The sequence below is a fragment of the Stenella coeruleoalba genome, assembly GCF_951394435.1.
Source record: "Stenella coeruleoalba genome assembly, chromosome: 4".
NCBI classification, from domain to species: Eukaryota; Metazoa; Chordata; class Mammalia; order Artiodactyla; family Delphinidae; genus Stenella; species Stenella coeruleoalba.
This window is the reverse complement of record NC_137149.1, coordinates 104019638-104045697: the sequence shown is the minus strand read 5'-3', so window position 1 is coordinate 104045697 and position 26060 is coordinate 104019638. Positions and strand designations below refer to the sequence as shown.

General features: G+C 40.5%; 1 protein-coding gene across 1 annotated transcript in view; it reads right to left on the bottom strand.

Annotated features, from left to right (window-relative positions):
- Positions 1-7436: 7436 nt before the first annotated feature.
- Positions 7437-26060, bottom strand: part of FAM47E (family with sequence similarity 47 member E) — a gene marked incomplete at its 5' end in the record, with an annotated part of 55810 nt that continues 37186 nt past the window's right edge. The window contains 4 exons of the mRNA XM_079919828.1: positions 7437-8051; positions 9613-9768; positions 14638-14838; positions 23020-23170. Coding sequence (XP_079775954.1) covers positions 7737-8051; positions 9613-9768; positions 14638-14838; positions 23020-23170 — 823 coding nt within the window. The 3' untranslated portion in view covers positions 7437-7736. The remainder of the gene's footprint in view (positions 8052-9612; positions 9769-14637; positions 14839-23019; positions 23171-26060) is intronic.

The window sequence follows — 26060 nt, the reverse complement described above, 5'->3', positions numbered from 1 at the left end:
ACCTATACCTTCCCTGCCCTCATGAGCTTATACTCTAGTATGGGAGACACACCATTAATGAGTAATCAAAGAAGATAACATGATGAATGATGGGCGATATAATGGCTATCAGTGAGGTGCCGGAACTGGGAATAATCTGCAGCAGCTCTGCTGGCCTGTTGGTGCAGGAGTGGTGCAGGCATGACTTTGGAGGGGGAGGTTGAGAAAGAATTCTGACCTACGTTCACTTCAGTAACAGTTTGCTCTCATATGCAAAATACACTTAGCCCCTTTCTAGACGACCCCCATTTCAGTCCAAGCTGGCAGTGTTTATTGCGCTATAGTTCTTCAAAAAACTTTGCAGGTCTCCTGTGAATCTTAGACGGTCCACATCATTATTCATGAGCCAAAACCACAAATCTCTTTTATTTGGGGCCGCAGCTTACGGGATCTTAGCTCCCCAGCCAGGGACTGAACCTGGGCCCCGGGCAGTGGAAGCACAGAGTCCTAACCACTGGACCGCCAGGGAATTCCCCACAACTATCTTGAAGATAAGCCCTTCTCTACCTTGAGAGTATGCTGAAGAACAACGTCCTCCACTTCCTTAGACGCTCTATTGTTTGACTAAAACTGTGAGGCACACTTTTAAAAATTTCAGTAGCATTTTTGTCCGCCTGAATGTACTCTGAAGCATCACCTTTGAACTTTCTGAGGTCTTAACAAGGGATTTAACAATTACATCCTTGGATTCATCTTTAGACCATGTTTTCCTGGCATGTCCTTTGATGTGTTCTTTTGGATCTGATCTTTGCTACAAATCATTTCTTAATTTAAACATCATTTGTCATCTGAGAGGCTAGGAGTTTACAAAACCATCAAGTCCTGGTTGCTTTTGGTTAAACTGTCCCTTTGGCTTATTGATCTCCTCTTGCATTTTACTATAAGCAGCAAGAAACCAGGCGGTACCTTCAACACTCTGTATAAAAATCTCCTTAGTCACATCACCAGTTCATTAGGTAGTTTTTCTACTTTCCATGTTACTTCAGGTGACAGTATGGATAAACTTCCTGCTATTACATAACAAGGAGACCACTTCTCCCAATTTCCAACTACATTTACCTCATTTTCCTGCCAGCCTTCACCCACAGCCTCTTCACAGTCTATGAGACTTCTGCCAACAGTTTCTTCAAAGTTCTTCCAGTTTCAACCCACTTCTCAATCCTGTTCCCTTTCACATTTTACATTCTTGTTATAGCATCCCACTTCCAGGCACAAAAATCTATTAGTTATCTATTGCTGCATAACAAATAATCAGTAAATTTAATGGTTTAAAACAACCAACATTAGAGTCATTTTTATGGGTTAGGAATTCAGAAGCATCTTCTCTGAGTGGTTCTGGCTCAGGATCTCTCATATGGTTGCAGTCAGGATGTCAGCAGTGGTTGCAATCTCATCTGAAGGCTTAATGGGGGCTGAAGGATCCACTTCCAAGACGGCTTTTCACATGGCTATTTGCAGAAGGCTTCAGTTCCTTGCCATGTGAGCCTTTCCATAGACAGCTTGGGTGTCCTCACAACACAGCAGCTAGTCTCTCCCAAGTGATTCAAGTGAGAACGAGGAAGCCACAATGTCTTTCATGCTTTAGTTTCAGAATGACACCTCATCACTTCTTCCACATTCTGTTCCTTAAAATCAAGTCTAGGTACAGCCCACATTCAAGGGGAAAAGGGGTTAGGCCCTGCATTTTGAAGACAGGTGCATCAAATAATTTGTGGACCTTTTTTTAAACAAACACAAATCTCCCAAATTAGAAAAGTCCTTGGGATTGTCTAAAGTAATCTCATGTCTTGCAGCTATTGAACTGAGAAAGAAAAAGAAAAAAAAATGATCCTTTAATTTGCTGAATTAAAATATCATTTGAATTCACAGCTTTGTAAGATCTCGTAGGTGAAGACAGAGTATAGATTGGGAAAGAGTGAGACCCTGAATGCTGAACTGTGAACATATGGGAATGTTCAGATGGCTTCAAGTTCCCTAAACTCCCAACCCTATGAAAATATGCTGCTCAGATCTCCTGTTGCAAGGAACACAAATGACTGATGGACCCAGCTGCTACCCCTCTGGATCTTTCGCCCTCTCGCCGAGGCCATACTCCCCTGGGCTGCTCCCAGCCAACGACAGAGCATGCAGAAGTGCCAAGGCAGGCCCATTTTAGCAAAATGTGCGACTCCTCCTCTTGGCGACCTTGACTTAAGGTCTCCCCATTGGCCTGGCCAAACCTTCCTTTGAACTGTGCTGCAGTTCAAGACCGTATCTTCTTTTCCTCCCTCTGTCCTTCCGCAGGGATCACACACGCATCAGAATCTAAAGGCTCTCCCTCGGTTCTGCCGCTCCCACCCCAATAAACCTCTCAAGCATCTAATACCCTTTTGCCATTTGCTCCCTGGCAGACCCAAACCACTGCAGCCTTCCTTGTCAGAGAAGTTCTCCCTACTCCCTCTGTGGTGAGGATTTTCCCACTTTGCACGAGGACTCTCTAATGACCTTTGTGGAAATAGGCTGGCAGGAGGCCGGGGTAGCCAACTCTCTTTATTCTTCACCCCTAACATCCCTCACTGTCTTGAATGCTACCCATGTGCTAGAGGCAGTTTATCCTAGCTCACAAAAGCCAACTGTTAAATTGGCAGGAATTTAGCAAGTTGGTTGGTAAACACAGTCATTACTAAAACTTAAATAGACTTACAATTAAAATAAATTATATTAAAACCAAAGGTAACAGAACTCAAAACCTCATCTCTTCCTGGTTTTTAACACCTTTTTGTTAGCATCTATGCTCTTGAGGTTATTTACGTCTATTATGTCTGGGTGTTGGAAATAACATGTAACGATGTGCCACTTGCACTTCTCTTTGGATTTTGGAGGCCAGATTTAGATGTGCTGTTTCAGCTCATTGCTTTAGTAATCTGAGAGGTTGCCGGCTCTGAGGGCAGCCTGAAGCAAGAGAAGGCTTTCAGCTGGTCCCGAAATCTCTGCCCTCTGATCCAATGTATCCAGCGTGCTCAGAGCACCTGTGGCACAGAGAGCTGCTGAATGGAGCTTCGGCACGTCCAGAAAGGCGAATCAGAGCACAGGCCCCCAGGGCTTTGCAGCTGAGCCAGGAGCTCTGTGGCACGTAACTGTTCTCCTTTGGAGAAACCAATCTCCGTTTGTTGCTTGGCACCAGTTAATACGGCAGCCTGATCCTGAGACCTTAGGTAACCAAGCGACTGGTGCCCATCGTCCACCAAGGTCATCTGATCCACTAAGCCATAAAGTCAGCTAACATTTAGTGTGTGTGCACAGTGCCAGGCTGTGTTCTAAGCACTTTACTGGTAACATTCCCTTTAATCCCCACCACCATTCTGGGAGATAGTACTGTTATGATTGCTACTATCCTTACTTTAGATGAGAAAACTGAAGCAGAGAGAGGATAAGCAACTTGCCCCATAGTCATATAGCAAATAAGTAGCAGAGCTTGGTTTGAATCCAGGCCCTCCTGCTCCAAAGTCCACACACGTAATTACCAAATTATTTTGCTTCTCGTAATCAAGTGAAAGTTTTCTATTTAGGGCTGGGCTTGACCAGGAATTGAAGACAGAACAAATTGCATGGTGTGCCCGCTCCTACCACCCTGTCATCTTCCTCAGCTTACACATTTGACCTGGGGACGTTCTCTAAGTCCAAGTGATGAAACAGACAACCTCCACTATATGACGGCAGCAGCCACAAGTGGACTGCCACAACACTGTAGCCCAACTCAAGGGTGGCCCTGAAGAGCAGCTGAGAAGGGGAATTTTCCAGTAGACAGAAATGTAAGCATTTCATCCTGTTGACACTTTGTCTGAAAGGAGAGATGGGCTGAGGTGCATGTCACCAGCTAATGGTCAGCAGCTGATGGCTTAGCTTAGTAGCCAGAGACTTGGAAGGATCAAGAATGCAGGGATAGTGACAAAGAGATTTGGGAGAAGAGGTATACAGGGGATCGCTCAGAATGGATCCAGAGTATGGGAGTATTTGGTTCTTTGTGAATACCCACCAAAAGCCCTCCACTGTAGAGGAAGCGCTCAATAATCAGGTGAAAAGTTTGACCTATCCTCTGCATGCCAGCCCGCTTCCTTCTCCAGAAATTCCAATGTTGCCCAGTGATCTCATGGGCAAATTGGGCATGGAGGCAGAAATGCAGGCTCCCCGTGGGTTCAGCAACTTGGATTTCCCCTCACGAAGGCTGCCCTGGCTCCTGCTTCTGTGGAATAATTGTCCAGTAATTAAAACCAAACTTGAGTCCCTAATGTGAATTAGGCTTGAATGTAACAAAGCCAGGAACAATGTGTCCAGGGAAAGAAACGAATTCTCTCCAGACCACCGCCAACACCATCTTGGCTCAGCACTTGAATGTCAGAATCCTGCCCCAGCTTGCCTGGTAGAACTGGATGCCTCCTCTGGGCTCTCAGGCTTTGGGGCTCCCATGGGCTACCAAGCGGGCATGTATGACAAGTTGAAACAGCAAGGGAGTCAGAGGAAAGTGGCCTGACTAGACTAGCAACCTATTCTGCAATTGGATTTGCTTTCCTGCTTAACAAACTTCTGCCCACACCAACATTTCTACACTTCCTGCATGCTCATTCACCACCACGGTATCCCACTCAACACCGGAACTCATTTCACAGCAATGGGCTGACACTATGCGTTCATTGCTTCTGTCATGTACTCCATCACCCTAATGTGTCCAGATGCATAGAGTGTATAGTAAAGACTCACTTACAGCCTACAGATTATTGAAATGGGATCATGACAGACCCAGAGGATGAAAGGTCATCCATCACCCAGAGATTCTGTATTTGAAGACAAATACTATAACTGGTAAAACTTTGGGATCCAATATCCTTTAAATAAATTCCTTTGATTAAATTATCCAGAGGATATTTCAGAGGGAAAGATCTGGAAGGATGCATTCCAATGAGTAAAGAGTAGTTACTGCTGACTCTATAGGAAGTATTTGTATTTTCTACATTCTTTTTGTTAGTCTATATTTTCTAATTTTCAACATGAGCATTAACATGTTAAATAAAATAATTTTTAAAAATTTAATGTAAAAATATGTCATCTTGAGTTTCCATTAAACTTTATGACCCATGACATTATATTATAGGTACACACTTATTATCAAGATTAACATGCCAAAAAACCCTCAGTAAGCTTAATTCAAAATGAAAGAAAATTATATTGTAAAGAAAGAGTAAAGAAGCTATTCACTCAAAACCAGGGAAAATAATACTCTGGGAAAATGAAATAGAGCAATTCTGCTTTTTTATGGTTTTATTTATTTTTACAAATAGTTGATATAACTATGTAATATTGACAATGCTACCAAAATGTTAGAATACCAAATATGAAATTGATCTCACGGTTGATAAAATATATAAAATATTGATTAACTGAAGCAGAAGACTGTTCTGAAATGTTTGTATTAGTTATAAATTTTATGGATGTTGCCAAGTCAAAATTGTACAACTATGGTGGGACATTCATTATAAATTTTGTTGAATGTTTAAAGAGAGAGAGAAATAGCCAAGTATATAGTAAATGAAATCTGTCTAATCATCTTCCCAAGATTCTTCCATGCTTGAGTTATTTCACAGAAGTCTTGTTACATTCACATTTACATTCCTTCCTCATACACATCTTCTCAAGGAACTAAAAAAAAAAAAAAAGATGAGAGAAACTCCTTTAAATTGGCAAACGAAAATTGTACAGTCTAGTCACAACCACTACCATACCCGAATCCACAGTCTCACACTCTGATGTATATCCTGATAGGACCCAAAATCTGATGTCGATGATAGACCATGCGAGATGGTGGACTTTGGAAAGTAGTTGCACACCATCAGAAATATCTAGATATAATCCACACTTTTTCTGTGGCCAAGTCCAGCCCGGGCCAGCTCGGCACAGCCTTGTGCTGCTCATCTCTGCTATTAAAGGCCTGGGGCTTCTGTGTAGCCGAGGGAATGAAGCTGTAGGTAATGCACAGAGCAGTTAATCCAGCAGCAGATACTGGAATGTGTATGTTAAGTATGTATGCTCATGTAACATACATAAACATGTATGTATACAAGGTGTACATAGACATTTAAGGGAGTAAAAAGAGAATGAATGCTCACATATAAATTTAAATAAGTAATGATTTTATATATAGATAGATAGATAATTTACCATCATAGATTCCCCCCTCTCTTTTAGTTGAAATCCTACTGATAAAATAGAGGATATAGGATGTAAGAATAAAGGGAGAAAATATTCCAGGGTTTTGAGTGACAGGTGTTCTCAGGGGACTCGGCCATAGCCAGGGGCATCACCTCTCTTTAGTTGATGCAGCTAAAAGAGTAACTAGTGAGTCAGGCATGCTTCCTTTTGCCCAAAATTGAACTAAATGTTCAGCAGCAGAATGGATTAAACCAACAGGGGACAAATCAAAATAAATAAAGCATCCTCTTTTGCCACTAAAGAAAAAACTATGAGTCACTATAATGTCAAGAGCAAACAGGGATATATATGTATATACGTATATCTCCTTGGCAAGAAGAATATATATGTGTGTGTGTGTGTGTGTGTATGTGTGTGTGTATATACACATATATATCACATAATTATATTTATGCTTAAGTATAATTTTGTGTGTATTATATAAATATATAATCATACATACAATTATGTTATATAAAATACATAAGCGTATTTAATATATTATACATATAAATATATAAAATATACTTATGTAGGCCATATATGCAGATGAGGCAGTGACTAAATACATAAGTACAAAAATATGTGTAAGTATATTAACTATATCTTATATATAAGTATCTTATATATAAGATATATACTTATATCTAAGTCTATAAAATATACTTATGTAGGCCCACTGTTGATGCTCAAAGCTATTGGAGTGATTTCATCCTAGTTCTAGAATGGAATCTTCTAGCCCATTAGTCTATTATCGTACTCTAGACTTTCCCTTCACATCACCTGATTTAACTTTGAACAAGTCTGGATCTGAGATTGGTCAATATATCTATTTGCCAGTAAGTGTAAGCTGTTGTTAGTTTTATCGCTCTTAGAAAAAAAGAAATCCAGTATCCTAGTTCCAGGAACTTCTACCATCTGGCTGCATGTCCTCCTAAGGACTCCACGGGCCGTGAGCACAGGGGACTCTGGACAAACACAGAACTTATCAGCCACGACTTGGGCCCCAGGCCCAGCTGGCTTCCTGCCATGGTGACAGGGCTGGTCTGGGGACAGATCTCCAGGCTGCAGGCCCTCCTGCTAAACGGTCTGCTCTGCCAGCCTCCCACCCCACTCTTGTTATCTGTGGCCTCCCGGGGGAGCCCTCCACGTGGGAGGTGGGGGGACGACCAGCACTACAAGCTCAGGGAGAGGGAAAGACAAAGTGGAAAAAAAACAGAAGAGGCTGCAGGGCTGTCCGGGAAGTGACCTTTGGCCCTAGTCTGCGTCCTCATGTACCCCACAAATAGCACAATAATAGTCCCAGCTCCACTCCCAGCTCCACTTCGTCCTGACCCCAGCATGGCTCCTTGGAAGTAGAAGTGAAGGAGACTGGACACTTCCTGGAGAATTCATTGTTTTAGTAGCAGGCTCACGCCCTGCACATGGATCCCTTTCACTTTGGCCCCGTTAAGGCCAAACCCAAGGAAGGTGAGTCAGCAGGGAGACAGCAGGAGCCAAACAGGCTCCTGTCTGCTCCTGAAAAGAGCAGGACGCCAAAGCCCATCTGTGGGCCCCCGTCTGGGGAAAGCACACCCCTTCTCCCAGGGCTGAGTCCTGGTGTGTCCCTGTAGAAGAAGTATTTTGATTTTGTCAGGGTGCTGACCCCTTCCCATCAACAACTGTGAGCCCCTCAGCAGGTCTTTCCGAGGTCTTTCCGGCCCTTTACTCACACTCGGCATCCTGTAGCCCCTGCGCAGAATGAAATCCTTAAAGGCAGCTGTTCCATGAAGGTCTGCAAGTAACTCCTCCTAAAAGAGGGTCCACACTTTAAAAAACCGGTCAGCTGTCAGAAGCTTGATTTCATTATTTGTCCTAATTAAAAGCACGTAGCCATTTATCAAGTATGTTATTTTAAACGACTTCCTTCTCATTTAGGAATATGTGTGTAAATAACGTTCAGAAGTTGATGAATACAAAGGCTTTCGAAAGATAGCCAACCTTCTCTCCTTTCTCTGTTCTTTTTCTTACCCTTGTATCAAGGATAAGCAACACATTTTATCAATTAGATCATTATTGACCTAGGATGTCCGGAATCTAATGTATTTGAGATTAATCATTGTGATACTGTGATTTATAATAAGACATATTGGGTCTTCTTCCCATTCCTGGCACAGAGGCCTTAAAACCCTTGGAATTTCCTAAGTGATGAGAGCCACAACGGTGAGAGTCTTTCCTTATTCATAACAAGCCCCTTTCAACCACATTGCAATTTATCTTAATGACGTGTTTTTTTGGAAAGCCCCTAGATACCTACTAGATGGGGGCTGGTTGCCAGGGAAACCAACCACGTGATTAGAGGATTGGCACTTTCAGCTGAACCTCCCCGGCTCCAGGGAGGCGAGAGGAGCTGGAGGTTGAATTAATCACTAATGGCCAATGATGTAATCAATGACACCAATGTAATGAAGCCTCTATACAAACCCAAAGGAGGGGGTTTGGAGAGCTTCCAAGTCGGTGAACATGTAAAGGTACCTGGAGAAGGCAAGGAAGCTCCAAGCCCCTCCCCACGTGCCTTACCCTAGGCATCTCCTCCATCTGGTTGCTCCGGAGTGTACCTCTTTATAATAAACTGGTAATCTTACTAGATTGGAAGTAAACTGTTTTCCTGAGTTCTGTGAGCTGTTCTAGCAGATGATCAGACTCAAGGAGGGTGTCGTGTGAACCTCTGATTTATAGCCAGTCAGTCAGAAGCACAGGTGACAACCTGGACTTGAGACTGGCATTTGCAGTGGGGGCAGTTTTGTGGGACTGAGCCCTTAACCTGTGGGATCTGATGCTCTCTCCAGGTAGGTGGTATCAGAATTGAGTAAAATTATAGGACATCCAGCTGGTGTCAGGGAATTAGAGAATTGTGTGGTGTGGGGAAAAAAACCCCGACACATTTGCTGACCAGAATTGAGAGTGGTAGAGGAAGAAACGGGAGTGTTTTCCTACTCAGTATATATCCACAAATTTTAGATCTTAACTCCAAAGGGCATGATAATCAAAAAAGATTTGATCCAGTCCCAACATCTTAGGGGTATTCATGCATTCATTTGGCTTTTCCTTTTATTTATTGGAATTTAAAATTTGGGATGTTGAAGTTTATATCATTGTAATTCAGTTCTTTAAGACCATTTCACCTTCCAAATGAACTCAATCAAGAATAGTCAAAAGTCATGTGTTTCCAGCAAGAGAGTCATGTCATCATGGTGTCCCTTACCAGCACACGATTGCACCCATGTCTTGTGAACTGACTTCAATATGAGGTGGCATTTGCACTGTGACAACCTTCAGCTCAGATGATCAAGTCTCAGCATATACACATACCTGTTCCCATAGCTCCTTTTTCATATTCTCATCTTGAGCTTTATGTAAGACCTTGGGGTCAACCAAAGGCTCATCAGCTCTTTGCTTTTTCCACAACTTGGTGTTCAGATACCATGCTCCGTACCTCATCTTCACCCACTTTGGTTTATAAGGATTCTGTAGAAATAACATAATTCCCAATTTCATTAGTTTGTTTGGTTTGTCATTTCAATAAAGCTAAGATTTAGCTTATGAAAGCAGTATCATTTATTTTTAATCTATGGTTACTCCTTGCCAAAGTATTTTATGAAGTTTCAGTGTGCTTTGATTTACAAAGGTAACATGAAAAGTTCATGACTGAGAAAATAATGTGGTAGTTAAGAATGGCTTTTGGATTTAGACAAACCTGGGCTCAAATCCAGCCTTCCCCACTTAGTAGCTATGAGTCCATGGACAAGTTAGTTAAATGCTTCATTTGTAAAATAGAGATAATAGTATCTACCCCATAGGGTTGTTGGGAAGACTAAAGGAGAGAACTATGTGAAGCAGCTAGAACTCATGTAAGAATCACATATTTCAGTGAAGGGTAATGACCTTCAACAATACTCAGTCAACCAAAATAAGAAGTTATCAGCCTCTCTGTGAGCCCAGCTCTATACTCAGCTTTGTAAATGGTACACTACTTTTGATCCAAATGCTATTCAACACCAGTCTCTTGCCTCTTTAGTTTTTAATTAAAAAAATATTTATGTATTTATTTATTTATTTGGCTGCACCATGTCTGAGTTGCGGCACGTGGGATCTTCATGGCCGCCGTGTGTGGGATCTGCAGTTGTGGCATGCGGGATCTTTTTAGTTGCAGCATGCGAACTCTTAGTTGCAGCGTACGGGATCTAGTTCCCTGACCAGGGATCGAACCCGGCCCCCTGCATTGGGAGCGTGAAGTCTCAACCACTGGACCACCAGGGAAGTCCCTCGCCTCTTTAATTGGAAGAGAGAAAGAGGGGGAGGAAGAGAGAAAGAGGGGGAGGAAGAGAGAAAGAGGGGGAGGAAGAGAGAAAGAGGGGGAGGAAGAGAGAAAGAGGGGGAGGAAGAGAGAAAGAGGGGGAGGAAGAGAGAAAGAGGGGGAGGAAGAGAGAAAGAGGGGGAGGAAGAGAGAAAGAGGGGGAGGAAGAGATGTCTTTCCTTTCTTTCTCCCATTCCTCAGGAGTGCATCTGCTGGTTCACAGCCTGATGCTGTGATGCAATACCCGCTCATTGTCTCATGAAAGGAGGTCTAACGCTTGTGTAGGACAAAGAAACATGAAACACAAAGACCCTGCTCCTCCGTCTTCTCACTCATATCTAAACTATGAGGTGGAACGTGTGGCCATTCTAGAGTCAAGCCAGAAACACCTGCCTGAAACAGAGATGATGGGACAGAGCAGAGGGGAGGGAAATCCCTTCTCAGAGCTGGATTCAGCATTATGATCCCTCCAATCCAAGCAGACTGACCTCCTTGCTGTTTCTAGAGCACCTATCACACTGCTGCCTCAGTGCCTTTGCACTCACTGTTCCTTCTCCATGATGCTCTTCCCCAAGACACCCACAGGGCTCACTCTCTTACCTATTTCAGGTCATCTTTTCAGTTGTATCTTCCCTGACCACCCAATTCAAAAACTGTAACCCCGCACAACACTGCTTGTCTTCTTTCCCTGCCTCATTTTTCTGAACAGCACTTATCGCCGCTTGATATGCTGTATATTTTTCTGATTGTTTGTTGTCTCACCTCTGACCTTCTAAAATGTAAGCTTCTGAGCTTGTTCGCCGCTACATCCCCCTGGCATCTAGAACAATACTTAGGACACAACAGGTGCTCAATAAATATTTGTTGGGTTAAAGTCAGGTTTCTTAACTTCAGCGTTATTGACATTTTGAGCTGGATAATTCTTTGCTGGAGGTGGGGGCCGGTGGTGCTGTCCTATGCATTGTAAGATGTTGGGCAGCATTCCTGGTCTCCACCCACGAGATGCCAGTAGCATCTCCAAATTGTGACAACCAAAAACGTCATCTCCAACGTTGCCAAATATCCCTGGTGGGGTGTGGGGGTGGGGAAGGGGACAAAATTGTCCTGGCTGAGAACCACTGAATTAAAGGAAGGAGGGTAGGAGAGGAAAGAGAGGAAAACAGAAAGGAAGAGAGAGGAACGGAATCTACATACTGCTCCACTAAAGAACTTGAGCTCTGGAATACGTTAGGTGGCTGGGTACCTGGTGATCTTTCAAGATTCAGTACAAACATAATTTCTTCTGTGAAGTCTTAACTGTACCCACCCTCAGCCCATGCCTGGTGGAACTGGTTACTTCTTCCTACAACCCGGATGAACCATGACATCATTTCATTATAGTTAGTCATTTATCCATTGACCTCACTAGACCGTAAGCTCCTTAAATGCAGGAAACAGTCCTTCATTTGCTCCCAGCACTTTTCGGCACATAGTAACAGATGCTCAGAAGTGTTTGTTGAATTAATGTATAAATAAATGCATGAATGAATATACAGGGCCAAGAGAAACATGCTACAATAGAGGCAGAAACTGCTGTGAGAGATTAGAAGTAAGAATAAGTTAATGTCAACCGAAGGACCTGGAGAAAACTCCATGGAAATATTGGCATCTGACCTGTGTCTAAAGGAAGATGTAAGAGTGTAGACATGAGAAGAGGGGCACGTCAGGCAGAGAGAATACTGTGAGCAAAGGTAAGGTAGTCGAAAAGCTCAGAGTTTTAAAGAACATCAAAGAGCAGAGGATAACAGGCCTGAGAGTATGTGGAATAAGAAAATAAAGATGGAGATTCCATCCCCGGAATAGGGACCAGATTTATCCTTACACCTGCAACAACCAAAAAACGAAATATAGATATATATTGAATATATATATATATATTTATTTATAAGACACTGGACATCAAATAGCAAAGGACAGTGATCCCTGAGAGGCAAAAAGTGAATAAGCCCCCAACTGCCCCAGTTCACTGTCTGCAGAGAGTTCCCAGGCCACAGAGCAGGAGAAGGAGCCCAGGAGGAACCTAGCGGACTTTCTGAGTTGAGAAGACAGAACTGAGAGTCCAGGAAGACCAAGGCAGCTAAAGTTTGCAGCCCAGAGTAACAGAAAGGAAAGAGCTGCACAGAGAGGGAACTACAGAGGTTTGCAGAGGGTCTCCATCTGTGTATGTCTGGGAGGAAACCACCTGAGGTCTGGGAAAGAACTAACCAAAAGGATTAGAGAGAACAGTGTCCTGCATGCACACAGAGCCAGGGCCAGGGCCTGTTCCCTCCTGAGAAACTCGAAGATTCACAGGATACTGGGTAGAATACACGAAGGGTCTTGCATCGGTAGTAGGGAGTTAGCCCTAGACTAAACATTATTTTGACCCTTCTCAACAGTTCTTAAAAGCAAGACCCAAAAGGATCAAACTTTTCCAGATACAAGAAACATGAAGACATATACACCAATGTGTATAATAATCACACTGCTCAAAACCAGTGACAAAGAGAAAGTATTAAAAGCAGCCAAGAAAAAACAGGTCCAGAAAAACAAAGATAAGGATGACATAAGATTTCTCTTCAGAAACAACACAACCAGGAGGACGGTGGAGCAACAGTTTTAAAGGACTAAAAACAAACAAACAAAAAACTTTGAACCTAGAATTCTATACCCACAAAAATATCTTTAAAAATGAAGGAAGAACAAGGATATCTTCAGACATAGAAAAGCTGGAAGAATTCATCACCCGCAGATCTACACTAGAACTATTAAAGGAAGTCCTTCAGGCAGAAGGAAAATGATACTCTGTGGAAATCTATTTGAACTTTTGCATAGTGATCCTCCATTGGCCAGTCAAAAGTTCGATTTTGGCAATAACCACCATGCTTTATAAAGCAGCATTTGTGCAATTATTTGTAAATACAGAGAATTGAGCAATTTCATTCAGCCCAGATTCAGAACAAGCAGTGGTTCAGGTCCCATGTGCCTGAACCACATGGATATAATTTGCCTGTCCAGCATCATTCTGCATTTTACCCTTTAGAAAGATGAGAGGAGAATGGAAAATTTTAAGTGCTGAATTAGTGATGGAATGCATAGTTTTCATAAACTTTATGCAACAGAGACAAAGACGGAAAACATCATGAATGTAAAAATAGGTCAGCTGATCATGTTCAATTATGAAAGGACAAAGCTGGTATGTCAAAAATATTGGAAATATAGTATCAAAGATTATGTGTAAAAGACAGAGGGAAATTATTATCTTCACTTCCAGAGAAACTAACTCTGTAATCTCCCCGCTTCCCACCCACACTTAGGCACGTAAATCTGTCGTTGGACTGGCACAATTTGACTTGTGTATATATATTTGCACTAAAACATTGTGTAGAAAAGTACTCAGGGGCCCATAGTACTTCCCTTTAGAACATAGCTTGTTTTTTCTCATCTCTGCTTCCTTGTTCTGTCTTCACAGGAAATTGGTGCTGGGAAACTGAGCGATTTGTTAATTATCAGGCAAGCATATGGTCAAGAATGATGGTCTGTGGTCGAAAAGACCGCCATAAAAATTCAAGAATTCTTTGGACATACACAGTGTTCACAACTGTTAACTGCAGCATCTTACTCTTGCAATAATAAACATTCACGTATATTTCTACTGACTATTAGAATTTCAACATGTAAAACACATAAAGAGATAGATTTCAACATATAAAACACACAAAGAGGTTGTCTCAACATATAAGACACATAAAGAGGGAAATAATGACTGTTCAGATATTAACAATAATGCTGAATGGCCTGCCTTGTTTGTATAACTGACTTTTTAAGATGTATTAAATATTCATTCATTTAACAAATGTTTATTTATTGTATTTTTTACAAATGTTAAACATCAAAAAAATTTCAAGAATTTTCCTGAAAAAGGTCAGTGCCTTCTGAAGTACCAGAAGTCAAGAACATTTAATACTTGAATACGATTTAATTTCCTTTGATTCTCAGTTCTTCTCCCTTTTTGCAGTTACCTGTGGTTTCTGAAGTCTCTGCTCATAGTGCAGTTTCTGGGAAAACTGTGGCTCCTGCAGGTTATTCAGCCCAATCCTTTTCTTTAGCTCCAGAGGAACCTGGCTGGGTCTCATTGTATGGAGCACATTATAGCTTGGTTTGCTCTGACAGTCAATGTCAAACTGTTGCAGGATGAACTCCTCATCAATGTTCAGGCCCCGCTGGAAGAATAGCACAGGGCATGAGTCAAGGACAAATGGTGAAATGCTCCTTCTTCCATCTTTAATCTACAGGAGGTATTCGACCATGGCCGGAGAAGAGAGAGGTAGTTTAAAGGAGAGGTAGAAAGTGCTCAGTCACCATTTGTAGGAGACAAGAAGTATTTGGGGTCTGGAGAGCTTCGTCAGTGCATTAAGAGACAACTTAGGACCCACAAGAAGCAGTGAGTCCTGAGGGAGATAGTGGTGCTGAGAATTCAGTCTGTTTGATCAAAAGCAAACATCTCCAACACTTTATAGTAGTAACATCTTTAGAGGTATTTTCCAGACATGTATAGAAATGTTAGTTTGTGCTCTGCCCACAGCCCCTTATACAGGAAGCTGCCCTGTTCGGGGCTCCTACTGAAGCCATGGGCTCCTTTTAGTCAGCCATGTTTTGAGCACAGAACAAACCCGCCTTCCGCCCCCCAGCCATAGCTGGCAGGAGTACAGATGGGCACATTAAGAGCCCCTAATCTGTAGACTGACCGTGGATCTATGATATGGCTGAAAGATAACTTAGATTTGAAGGATAGGAGAATATAGCACCCCAAAATATGCCTCTGGCTTAAGGCTTATTTTGAGCTGATGATTTTGAGAAACAGCAGACAACACAGGAAACGATCTAGAAACAGAGTAGAAGTCACCCTTTAAGTGAAATTTACATTTATTAAAAAAACTCCACTTGTAAGGCTGTCTCCCTCTCCATTCCAGGAAGAGAAGGAAGACTTTAAATCATAAGACAGACACTCTTAGCAAAGGAAAAGGCACCCACTTAAATTTGCATAATAAACCATACTCTTGTTCTCCTATTTCTTCCTGGTCACCTCCCCATTACTGACTCCCCACACCTTTCTCTCTTTGTCTTTGGCGCAAGTTGGTATTTGAGCCTGAATTCTAAGCCACCTAGGAGAGTTAGTCATTTTTCCCTGGGTATCTCCCATGTATATATGAGGTATACTTGTTAATAAACTTCTGTTTGTTTTTCTCTTGTTAATCTGCCTTTAGTTATAGAGATCCCAGAGAGAACTTAGAAGAATAAAAGGAAAATTATTTTTTCCTGCTCTACAGGCTCAACACAATCTTACTTTGGAATATATAAGTTGGGGAATATAGAGAATGGGGTCATTAGCAACTGAAGCTGATGTCGGAGTGAAATTTATAGACGGGGTCATTAAATCGAGTTGGGGTATAAACTAGAGCAAGCAGAATCAATGAGGTAAAAAATAAATAAACAACATGGAAGGAAAGTATAAACTAGTGCTATGGAGAAAATACCACAGGGTGATGTGATTGGGACCAAAGTAGTATGACAGTTATGGGACCTTGGTCATAAGGGACTGAAAACAAGGCTGGTTACCACAGCAGTTAAACAATTATCCTAGGGTTCCTTACACTTCCTGCCTCGAAAGAGGAATAGTCCCCAACAGGAGGAGTGGGAGAGGTGGAAGGGCTGGGACTCGGGCAATCCTATCTAGTCAGCTTGTAGACAAGCAGTGGTAGAGTGGGCATCACCTACCCTGTCCAGCATCCCTACTCCAGTCACACTCCAGAGAGCCTCCCTCCACCACTTTCAGTCCATCTGTCGCAAGTGGGCTGGACATGCCCACCTCTTGGCCTCAGGGTTGGACATGTGACCTAGACCAGTCAATGAGCATATTCCATCTCCTTACTCATAGTGGATAATTCAGGCACAGGTGTGACCCACGTTAGTCTGGTGAGAGTAAGCCCTGGATTTTTCCCTACAGGAAAAAGGTTGCTCTTTTCCCATGTTAGGTTGTTGCCTGGTGGGATATAAGCTTGGAAAATTTAGTGAATACTTTTGATATCTCTTAGGGAAAGACTACAGGAATGTGAAGTCAGAAGAGAGTAGCTAAGTGATAGGGAGAGCACCTAAAAACATTTTAGCACCCAGATCCAGCTGTGCCTGAAGCTCTGAATACTTCTGGATGATTCCCTTTTCTCACTTAATCTAGTCTGAATTATATTACTTGCCAAAGAAATAGTCCAAAATAATATATTGACTAAAACTGACTCAAAAAATGGGGGGAGGGGGATTGAAAATTCTAGAGAGTCTGAAATTCAGGAAAAAGCATCGGGAATCTAGACATCTACTGGACTCAGGGACAGAAATAGATAACTAAAAAGGTTCTTAGAAGGAGGACAAGAAAAGAACTTGATAACTGAGTCAAAAGTCTCTTCATGTCAAATATTTTTCATTAACGACTGTAGTCAAGCATAGCTTTCCAAGTACTTACAGATAAATATAACTGAGAAAAATGAATTGAAAAAAGAGGGAAGGACAGAGAGAAAAGAAGGTCCTAACATTGAAATGAAAGATTAAAATATGAAACAATGGGGCGGGGGAAATGGGGAGACGCCCAAAGGGTACAAACTTCCAATTATAAGATGAGTAAGTTCTGGGGAATCTAATGTACAGCATAGTGACTGTAGTTAACAACGCTGTATCATATACTTGAAAGTTGCTAAGAGTAGATCTTACACGTTCTCACCTCACACACAGAGGTAATTACGTGAGGTGATGGATTTGTTAACTAACCAGATCATGGTAATCATTTTGCGATATATACATGTATCAAATGATCACATTGTATACCTTAAAATTACACAATGTTATATGTCAATTGTATCTCAATAAAGTTGGGTGCAGACAGCCACTTTAAAAAATATATGAGAGGGCAGAGAGCAGAAGCAAGAAGAACTACAATCCTGGAGCCTGTGGAACAAAAATCACATTCAGAGAAAGACAGACAAGATGAAAAGGCAGAGGGCTATATACCAGATGAAGGAACAAGATAAAACCCCAGAAAAACAACTAAATGAAGTGGAGATAGGGAACCATCCAGAAAAGAATTCAAAATAATGATAGTGAAGATGATCCAGCACCTCGGAAAAAGAATGGAGTCAAAGATCGAGAAGATGCAAGAAATGTTTAACAAAGACCTAGAAGAATTAAAGAACAAACAAACAGAGGTGAACAATACAATAACTGAAATGAAAACTACACTAGAAGGAATCAATAGCAGAATAACTGAGGAAGAAGAACGGATAAGTGACCTGGAAAACAGAATGGTGGAATTCACTGCCGCGGAACAGAATAAAGAAAAAAGAATGAAAAGAAATGAAGACAGCCTAAGAGAACTCTGCGACAACATTAAATGCAACAACATTCACATTATAGGGGTCCCAGAAGAAGAGAGACAGAAAGGACCAGAGAAAATATTTGAAGAGATTATAGTCGAAAACTTCCCTAACATGGGAAAGGAAATAGCCACCCAAGTCCAGGAAGCGCAGAGAGTCCCATACAGGAGAAACACAAGGAGAAACATGCCGAGACACACAGTAATCAAATTGGCAAAAATTGAAGACAAAGAAAAATTATTGAAAGCGGCAAGGGAAAATGACAAATAACATACAAGGGAACTCCATAAGATTAACAGCTGATTTCTCAGCAGAAACTCTACAAACCAGAAGGAAGTGGCATGATATACTTAAAGTGATGAAAGGGAAGAACCTACAACCAAGATTACTCTACCCGGCAAGGATCTCATTCAGATTCAATGGAGAAATCAAAAGTTTTACAGACAAGCAAAAGCTAAGAGAATTCAGCATCACCAAACCAGCTCTACAGCAAATGCTAAACGAACTTCTCTAAGTGGGAAACACAAAAGAAGTAAAGGACCTACAAAAACAAACCCAAAACAATTAAGAAAATGGTAACAGGAACACACATATCAATAATTATCTTAAACGTAAATGCATTAAATTCTCCAACCAAAAGACACAGGCTCGCTGAACGGACAGAAAAACAAGACCCATCTATATGCTGGCTACAAGAGACCCACTTCAACCTAGGGACACATACAGACTGAAAGTGAGGGGATGGCAAAAGATATTCCATGCAAATGGAAAAGAAAGCTGGAGTAGCAATACTCATAAAAGATAAAATGACTTTAAAATAAAGAATGTTACAAGACACAAGGAGAGACACTATATAATGATCAAGAGATCAATCCAAGAAGAAGATATAACAATTATAAATATATATGCACCCAACATAGAAGCACCTCAATACATAAGGAAACTGCTAACAGCTATAAAAGAGGAAATCGACAGTAACACAGTAATAGTGGGGGACTTTAACACCTCACTTACATCAATGGACAGATCATCCAAACAGAAAATTAATAAGGAAACACAAAGTTTAAATGACACAACAGACCAGACAGATTTAATTGATATTTATAGGACATTCCATCCAAAAACAGCATATTACACTTTCTTCACCAGTGCGCACAGAACGTTCTCCAGGATAGATCAAATCTTGGGTCACAAATCAAGCCTCAGAAAATTTAAGAAAATTGAAATCATATCAAGCATCATTTCTGACCACAACACTATGAGATTAGAAATGAATTACAGGGAAAAAAACTTAAAAAACACAAACACATGGAGGCTAAACAATACATTACTAAATAACCAAGAGATCCCTGAAGAAATCAAAGAGGAAATAAAAAAATACCTAGAGACAAATGACAATGAAAACATGACGATCCAAAACCTATGGGATGCAGCAAAAGCAGTTCTAAGAGGGAAGTTTCTAGCTATACAAGCCTACCTCAAGAAACAAGAAAAATCTCAAATAAACAATCTAACCTTACACCTAAAGGAACTAGAGAAAGAAGAACAAACAAAACCCAAAGTTAGTAGAAGGAAAGAAATCATAAAGATCACAACAGAAATAAATGAAATAGAAACAAAGAAAACAATAGCAAGGATCAATAAAACTAAAGGCTGGTTCTTTGAGAAGATAAACAAAACCATTAGCCAGACTCATCAAGGAAAAGAGGGAAAGGACTCAAATCAATAAAATTAGAAATGAAAAAGGACAAGTTACAACGGACACCGCAGAAATACAAAGCATCCTAAGAGGCTATGACAAGCAACTCTATGCCAATAAAATGGACAACCTGGAAGAAATGGACAAATTCTTACAAAAGTATAACTTTCCAAGAATGAACCAGGAAGAAACAGAAATATGAACAGACCAATCACAATGAATGAAATTGAAACTGTGATTAAAAATCTTCCAACAAACAAAAGTCCAGGACCAGATGGCTTCACAGGTGAATTCTATCAAACATTTAGAGAAGAGCTAACACCCATCCTTCTCAAACTCTTCCAAAAAATTTCAGAGGAAGAAACACTCCCAAACTCACTCTATGAGGCCATCACCTCCCTAATACCAAAACCAGACAAAGGTACTACAAAAAAAGAAAATTACAGACCAATATCACTCATGAACATAGATGCAAAAATCCTCAACAAAATACTAGCAAACAGAATACAACAACACATTAAAAGGATCATACACCATGATCAAGTGGAATTTACCCCAAGGTTGCAAGGATTCTTCAATATGTGCAAATCAATCAATGTGATACACCATATTAACAAATTGAAGAAGAAAAACCATATGATCATCTCAATAGATGCAGAAAAAGCTTTTGACTAAATTCAACACCCATTTATGATAAAAGCTCTCCAGAAAGTGGGCACAGAGGGAACCCACCTCAACATAATAAAGGCCATATATGACAAACCCACAGCAAACATCATTCTCAATGGTGAAAAACTGAAAGCCTTTCCTCCAAGATCAGGAACAAGACAAGGACGTCCACTCTCACCACTCTTATTCAACATAGTTTTGGAAGTCATAGCCACAGCAATCAGAGAAGAAAGAGAAATAAAAGGAATCCAAATTGGAAAAGAAGAAGTAAAACTGTCACTGTTTGCAGATGACATGATACTATACATAAAGAATCCTAAAGATGCCACCAGAAAACTACTAGAGCTAATCAATGAATCTGGTAAAGTTGCAGGATACAAAATTAATGCACAGAAATCTCTTGCATTCCTATACACTACTGATGAAAAATCTGAAAGAGAAATTAAGGAAACACTCCCATTTACCCTTGCAACGAAAAGAATAAAATACCTAGGAATAAACCTACCAAGGGAGACAAAAACATGTATGCAGAAAACTATAAGCCACTGATGAAAGAAATTAAAGATGATTCAAACAGATGGAGAGATACACCATGTTCTTGGATTGGAAGAATAAATATTGTTAAAATGATTATACTGTCCAAAGCAATCTACAGAATCAGATTACCAATGGCATTTTTTACAGAACTAGAACAAAAAAATCTTAAAATTTGTATGGAGACACAAAAAAACCCGAATAACCAAAGAGGTCTTGAGGGAAAAAAACAGAGCTGGAGGAATCAGACTCCCTGAGTTCAGACTATACTACAAAGCTACAGTAATCAAGACAATATGGTAGTGGCACAAAAACAGAAATACAGATCAATGGAACAAGATAGAAACCCTGGAGTAAACCCATGCACCTATGGTCAACTAATCTATGACAAAGGAGGCAAGGATATACAATGGAGAAAAGACAGTCTCTTCAATAAGTGGTGCTGGGAAAACTGGACAGCTACATGTAAAAGAATGAAATTAGCACACTCCCTACACCATACACAAAAATAAACTCAAAATAGATTAAAGACCTAAATGTAAGACCAGACACTATAAAACTCTTAGAGGAAAACATAGGAAGAACACTCTTTGACATAAATCACAGCAAGATCTTTTTTGATCCACCTCTTAGAGTAATGGAAATAAAAACAAAAGTAAACAAATGGGACCTAATGAAACTTAGAAGTTTTTGCACAGCAAAGGAAACCATAAACAAGATGAAAAGACAACCCTCAGAATGGGAGAAAATATTTGCAAACAAATCAACAGACAAAGGATTAATCTCCAAAATATATAAACAGCTCATGCAGCTCAATAACAAAAAAACAAACAACCCAATCCAAAAATGGGCAGAAGACCTAAATAGACCTTTCTCCAAAGAAGACATACAGATGGCCAAGAGGCACATGAAAAGCTGCTCAACATCACTAATTATTAGAGAAATGCAAATCAAAACTACAATGAGGTATCACCTCACACCAGTTAGAATGGGCATCATCAGAAAATCTACAAACAACAAATGCTGGAGAGGGTGTAGAAAAAGGGAACCCTATTGCACTGTTGGTGGGAATGTAAATTGATACAGCCACTATGGAGAACAGTAGGGAGGTTCCTTCAAAAGCTAAAAATAGAATTACCATATGACCCAGCAATCCCACTACTGGGCATATACCCAGAGAAAACCATAATTCAAAAAGACACATGCACCCCAATGTTCATTGCAGCACTATTTACAATGGCCAGGTCATGGAAGCAACCTAAATGCCCATCAACAGATAAATGGATAAAGAAGATGTGGTACATATATACAATAGAATATTACTCAACTGTAAAAAGGAACGAAATGGGTCATTTGTAGAGTCGTGGATGGATCTAGAGACTGTCATACAGAGTGAAGTAAGTCAGAAAAACAAATATCATATATTAACGCATATATGTGGAACCTAGAAAAATGAACCAGTTTGCAGGGCAGAAACTGAGACACCGATGTAGAGAACAAACATATGGACAGCAAGGGGGGAAAGCCGCGGGAGGTGGGGGGTGGTGTAATGAATTGGGAGATTGGGATTGACATGTATACACTGATGTGTATAAAATGGATGACTAATAAGAACCTGCTGTATAAAAAAATAAATAAAATTCAAAAAAAATGTATTGATAATGACGCATTTTTTCAAGTGTACCATACTAATTATTAACACAAGAGATGTTATTAATAGGAGGAACTGGGCATGAGAAATATGGGAAATTTCTTACTATTTCTGAAACTTTTCTGTAAATCTAAAACAATTCCAAAATAAAAAGCTAATTAAAAAAATTATAATAATAAAAAAATTTTTAAATTAAAAAAAATATATGAAACAACAGCAATGTACTTATAAACAATAAACATTCAAACATTGGCTGTAAGCTTGCAAACTTTCCAGAAATTTCACCTACAAGAAACATTTCTATTTTAAACAGTGGGAGAGTCAAAAGATTCCTTTACGACTTTGCCTATTTGACTTAGATTATATCCAAACACTGTTTTTTAACAAAAGCAACTTTGAGCTTGACTTTTAAGTATTACCAGTAACTTACAAACTTAGTAGCCCAGCTGCAGAAGTCGCTAACTCCTTTGCGTACGTTTTCATGACGAAGTGGACCATCATTGCAGAGCAGATCTGATTCACTTGGCTTCTTTTCTTCATAAAGCCACTGGCCTGGATGTGACACAGGAGTCTTCTTGGGACTAAAGTTAATGAGATCATCAAAGAATCACAATATACAGCGCCATGAATCCAGGTGGATTTCAAATAGTATCTTGGGGAGGAGCTCATAATGCAAGTATGTTTAACAGGCAGGCTCTTGCAAGCTGGTACAAATTCTATGTTAGTATTTTTCAAAGATCATATTCTCATTATCAATATCATAAAGACAAGTATATCATATTTATTTAGAACAATTAAAGCTGATATAGAATTTTATCACTGTAAGTTAATTTTTTAAAATTATGAGTACCATTTATTAAGACCTATTTCAGGTGAAAACACAAATTACAGTGCTTGGAATCTGTCAAGACTATCTTGACAAGTAGGAGATATCCTTGCCTTCTCTCTCCCTCAGCCCTAAACTCCAGCCTATTAGTAAATCTGGTAGATTTTAACTCTGTCTCCTTCTCTGGACTGTTGCAAAAGGCTCCTTGCTGGGGTCTCTGCATTTTCTCTTAAGGCCCTAACTGCTAATCCCTAATCCATTCCCAAAGTGTAAATCTTGTCTTATCAAATGCAGCTACCCTTCATCCTGGATTAAGCGTCTTCAATAGCTTCTTTTTAAAACTTGAGATATAACTCACACACCCTAATAGTTACCATTTCAAAGTATACAGTTGCTTTCATATATTTACAAAGTTGTGCAACCATCACCATTAATTCTGAAACATCTTCGTCACCCCCAAAAAGAAGGCCCATAAACATTAACAGTCACTGTTCATCTCCCCACCCCCACCATTCTCTCTGCTCTTAAAAACCACTAATCTACTTTGTGTCTCTGTGGATTTGCCAATTCTGGGCATTTTATCTGAATGGAACCATATAGTATATGATCTTTTATGTCTGACTTCTTTCACTTAGCATAATGTTTTCAAGTTTCATACATGCTGTTGCATGTATCAGTAGTTTCTTCCTTTTTTATGGCTGAATAATATTCCATTGTATGGAGAGACCACACTTTGTTTATCCATCATCAGTTGGTTGATGGATATTTGAGTTGTTGCCACTCTGGCTATAATGAATAATGCTGCTATGGACATTCAGGTACAAGATTTTTGAGTTCAATAGCTTCTTGTTACTCCTCCAGTAAAGATCTAAGTCTAAACTCAGTTTTCAGGGCTCTTCATGGCCTGTTCCTTGCCTATCTCTCCAGATTCTTCTGTAACTACACACTCCCTCACTCTCTGAGCTCCAACCATAGTGGCCCCCTCTCAGTCCCATGAATTTATCATGCTCCCATCCAGCCACAGGGCCTTTGTACATGTTATTCTAACTGACTGCAATGCCAACTCTATTCCCTCATCCCCATTATGTCTCAACATACATGCCACTTCCTCAGGGAGGTATTCACACAGTCTGTCCCCAGAGCCCACATTTTATTCACAGCACCCTGTACCTTTTATTCATAGCACCTATATATTAATTCATCCATCCATCCATTCCACAAATATTTATTAGGCACCAACTATGTGCCAGGCACCATTCTAGGCATTTGGATTCAGCTGTAAATAAAGTTAAGACCCTGTCCTCCCAGAGCTTACAATTGAGTAGGGAGAGACAGATAGGAAAGAGCTAAACAAATATATACCAGGTGATTATAAGTGGTATAAAGAAAAATAAAACAGGGCAGGAGGGATGGAGAGTGATGACAGGGGGCTCTTATTTATACAGAAAAGTTCTCTCAAAGTGATCTTTGAGCAGAGACCCAAAAGAAGAAAGGGATTAAACCATGTAGATATCAAACAATGCAGACACCAGGCAGAAAAGAAAAGCATGTGCAAAGGCCCTGAGGTTGGTGCTAAGCATGTATGAGGTACACAAAGAGGTCAATGCGACTGGAGAGGAGTACGTAAAGGATATAATAGTAGAGGATGAGGCCTGAAGAGATAATGGGAACCTGATCATAAGGAACTTGAGAGGCAACTGTAAGGACTATGGACTTTACTCTGAATAAGTAGGCAACTGGAGAATTTTGAGCACAGGACTGATATTGTATGACTTAAGTTTTTTACAGAATCACTTTAGCTATTGTGCAGCAAATAGACTGGGGCAGAGGATGGGGGCTGGGTGGAGGCCATGAGACCAGTTAGTAAACTATTCCAATAATCCAGGCAAGAGATGATGGTATCTTGGAATAGACTGACAGTAGTAGAACAGGTGAGATTCTAGGTATATTTCAAAGGTAAAGGCGTTAGGATTTTTCGGCAGATTGCAACCACTGTTTCAAAAGCCACTGGAAGAATGGAGTTACTATTTACTGATCTGGAGAAGACAGAAGCGGGTGCAGGTTTGGGGAAGAAATCAAGAGTTCAGTTAGGACTTGTCGAGTCTGAGATGCCAATTATACACTCAAAGGCAAATGTTAAACATACATACATAGACGGCCTGAATGAGGTGACTTAGATTGCATAACATGTAGAAAAGAAGATGTCAGAGACTGATGCACTTCAAGGTTAAAAAGAAGGTGAGGAAGGACGAGCAAAAGACTGGGGAGAGGACCATGACGCAGGAGGAGAGCCAAGAAAGAGGATGTACCAGAGACAAAATGAAAAAGTGTTTCGAGAAAGATGATATCAATTGTGTCAGCTGCTACAGTTACATCAAGTGGTGATCACTGAGAACTGATTAGGTAACATAGAGGCCATTGGTGACCTTGACCCAAGGGAGATCCAGTGGAGTGCTGATTGCTGAGTTCAAGAAAGAATGAAAGAGGAAGTGAGTATGGACACCTCTTTCAAGCAGTTCTGCTCTAAAGGAAAGAAGAGACTATATAGTTAAAGAAAGTTGTTTTAAAGATGGGAGATATTACCTCACGTGGGAGGCTGCTAACGGCTCCCAAAGAGATCAGGTGCTGATCTTTGCAACCTCTAA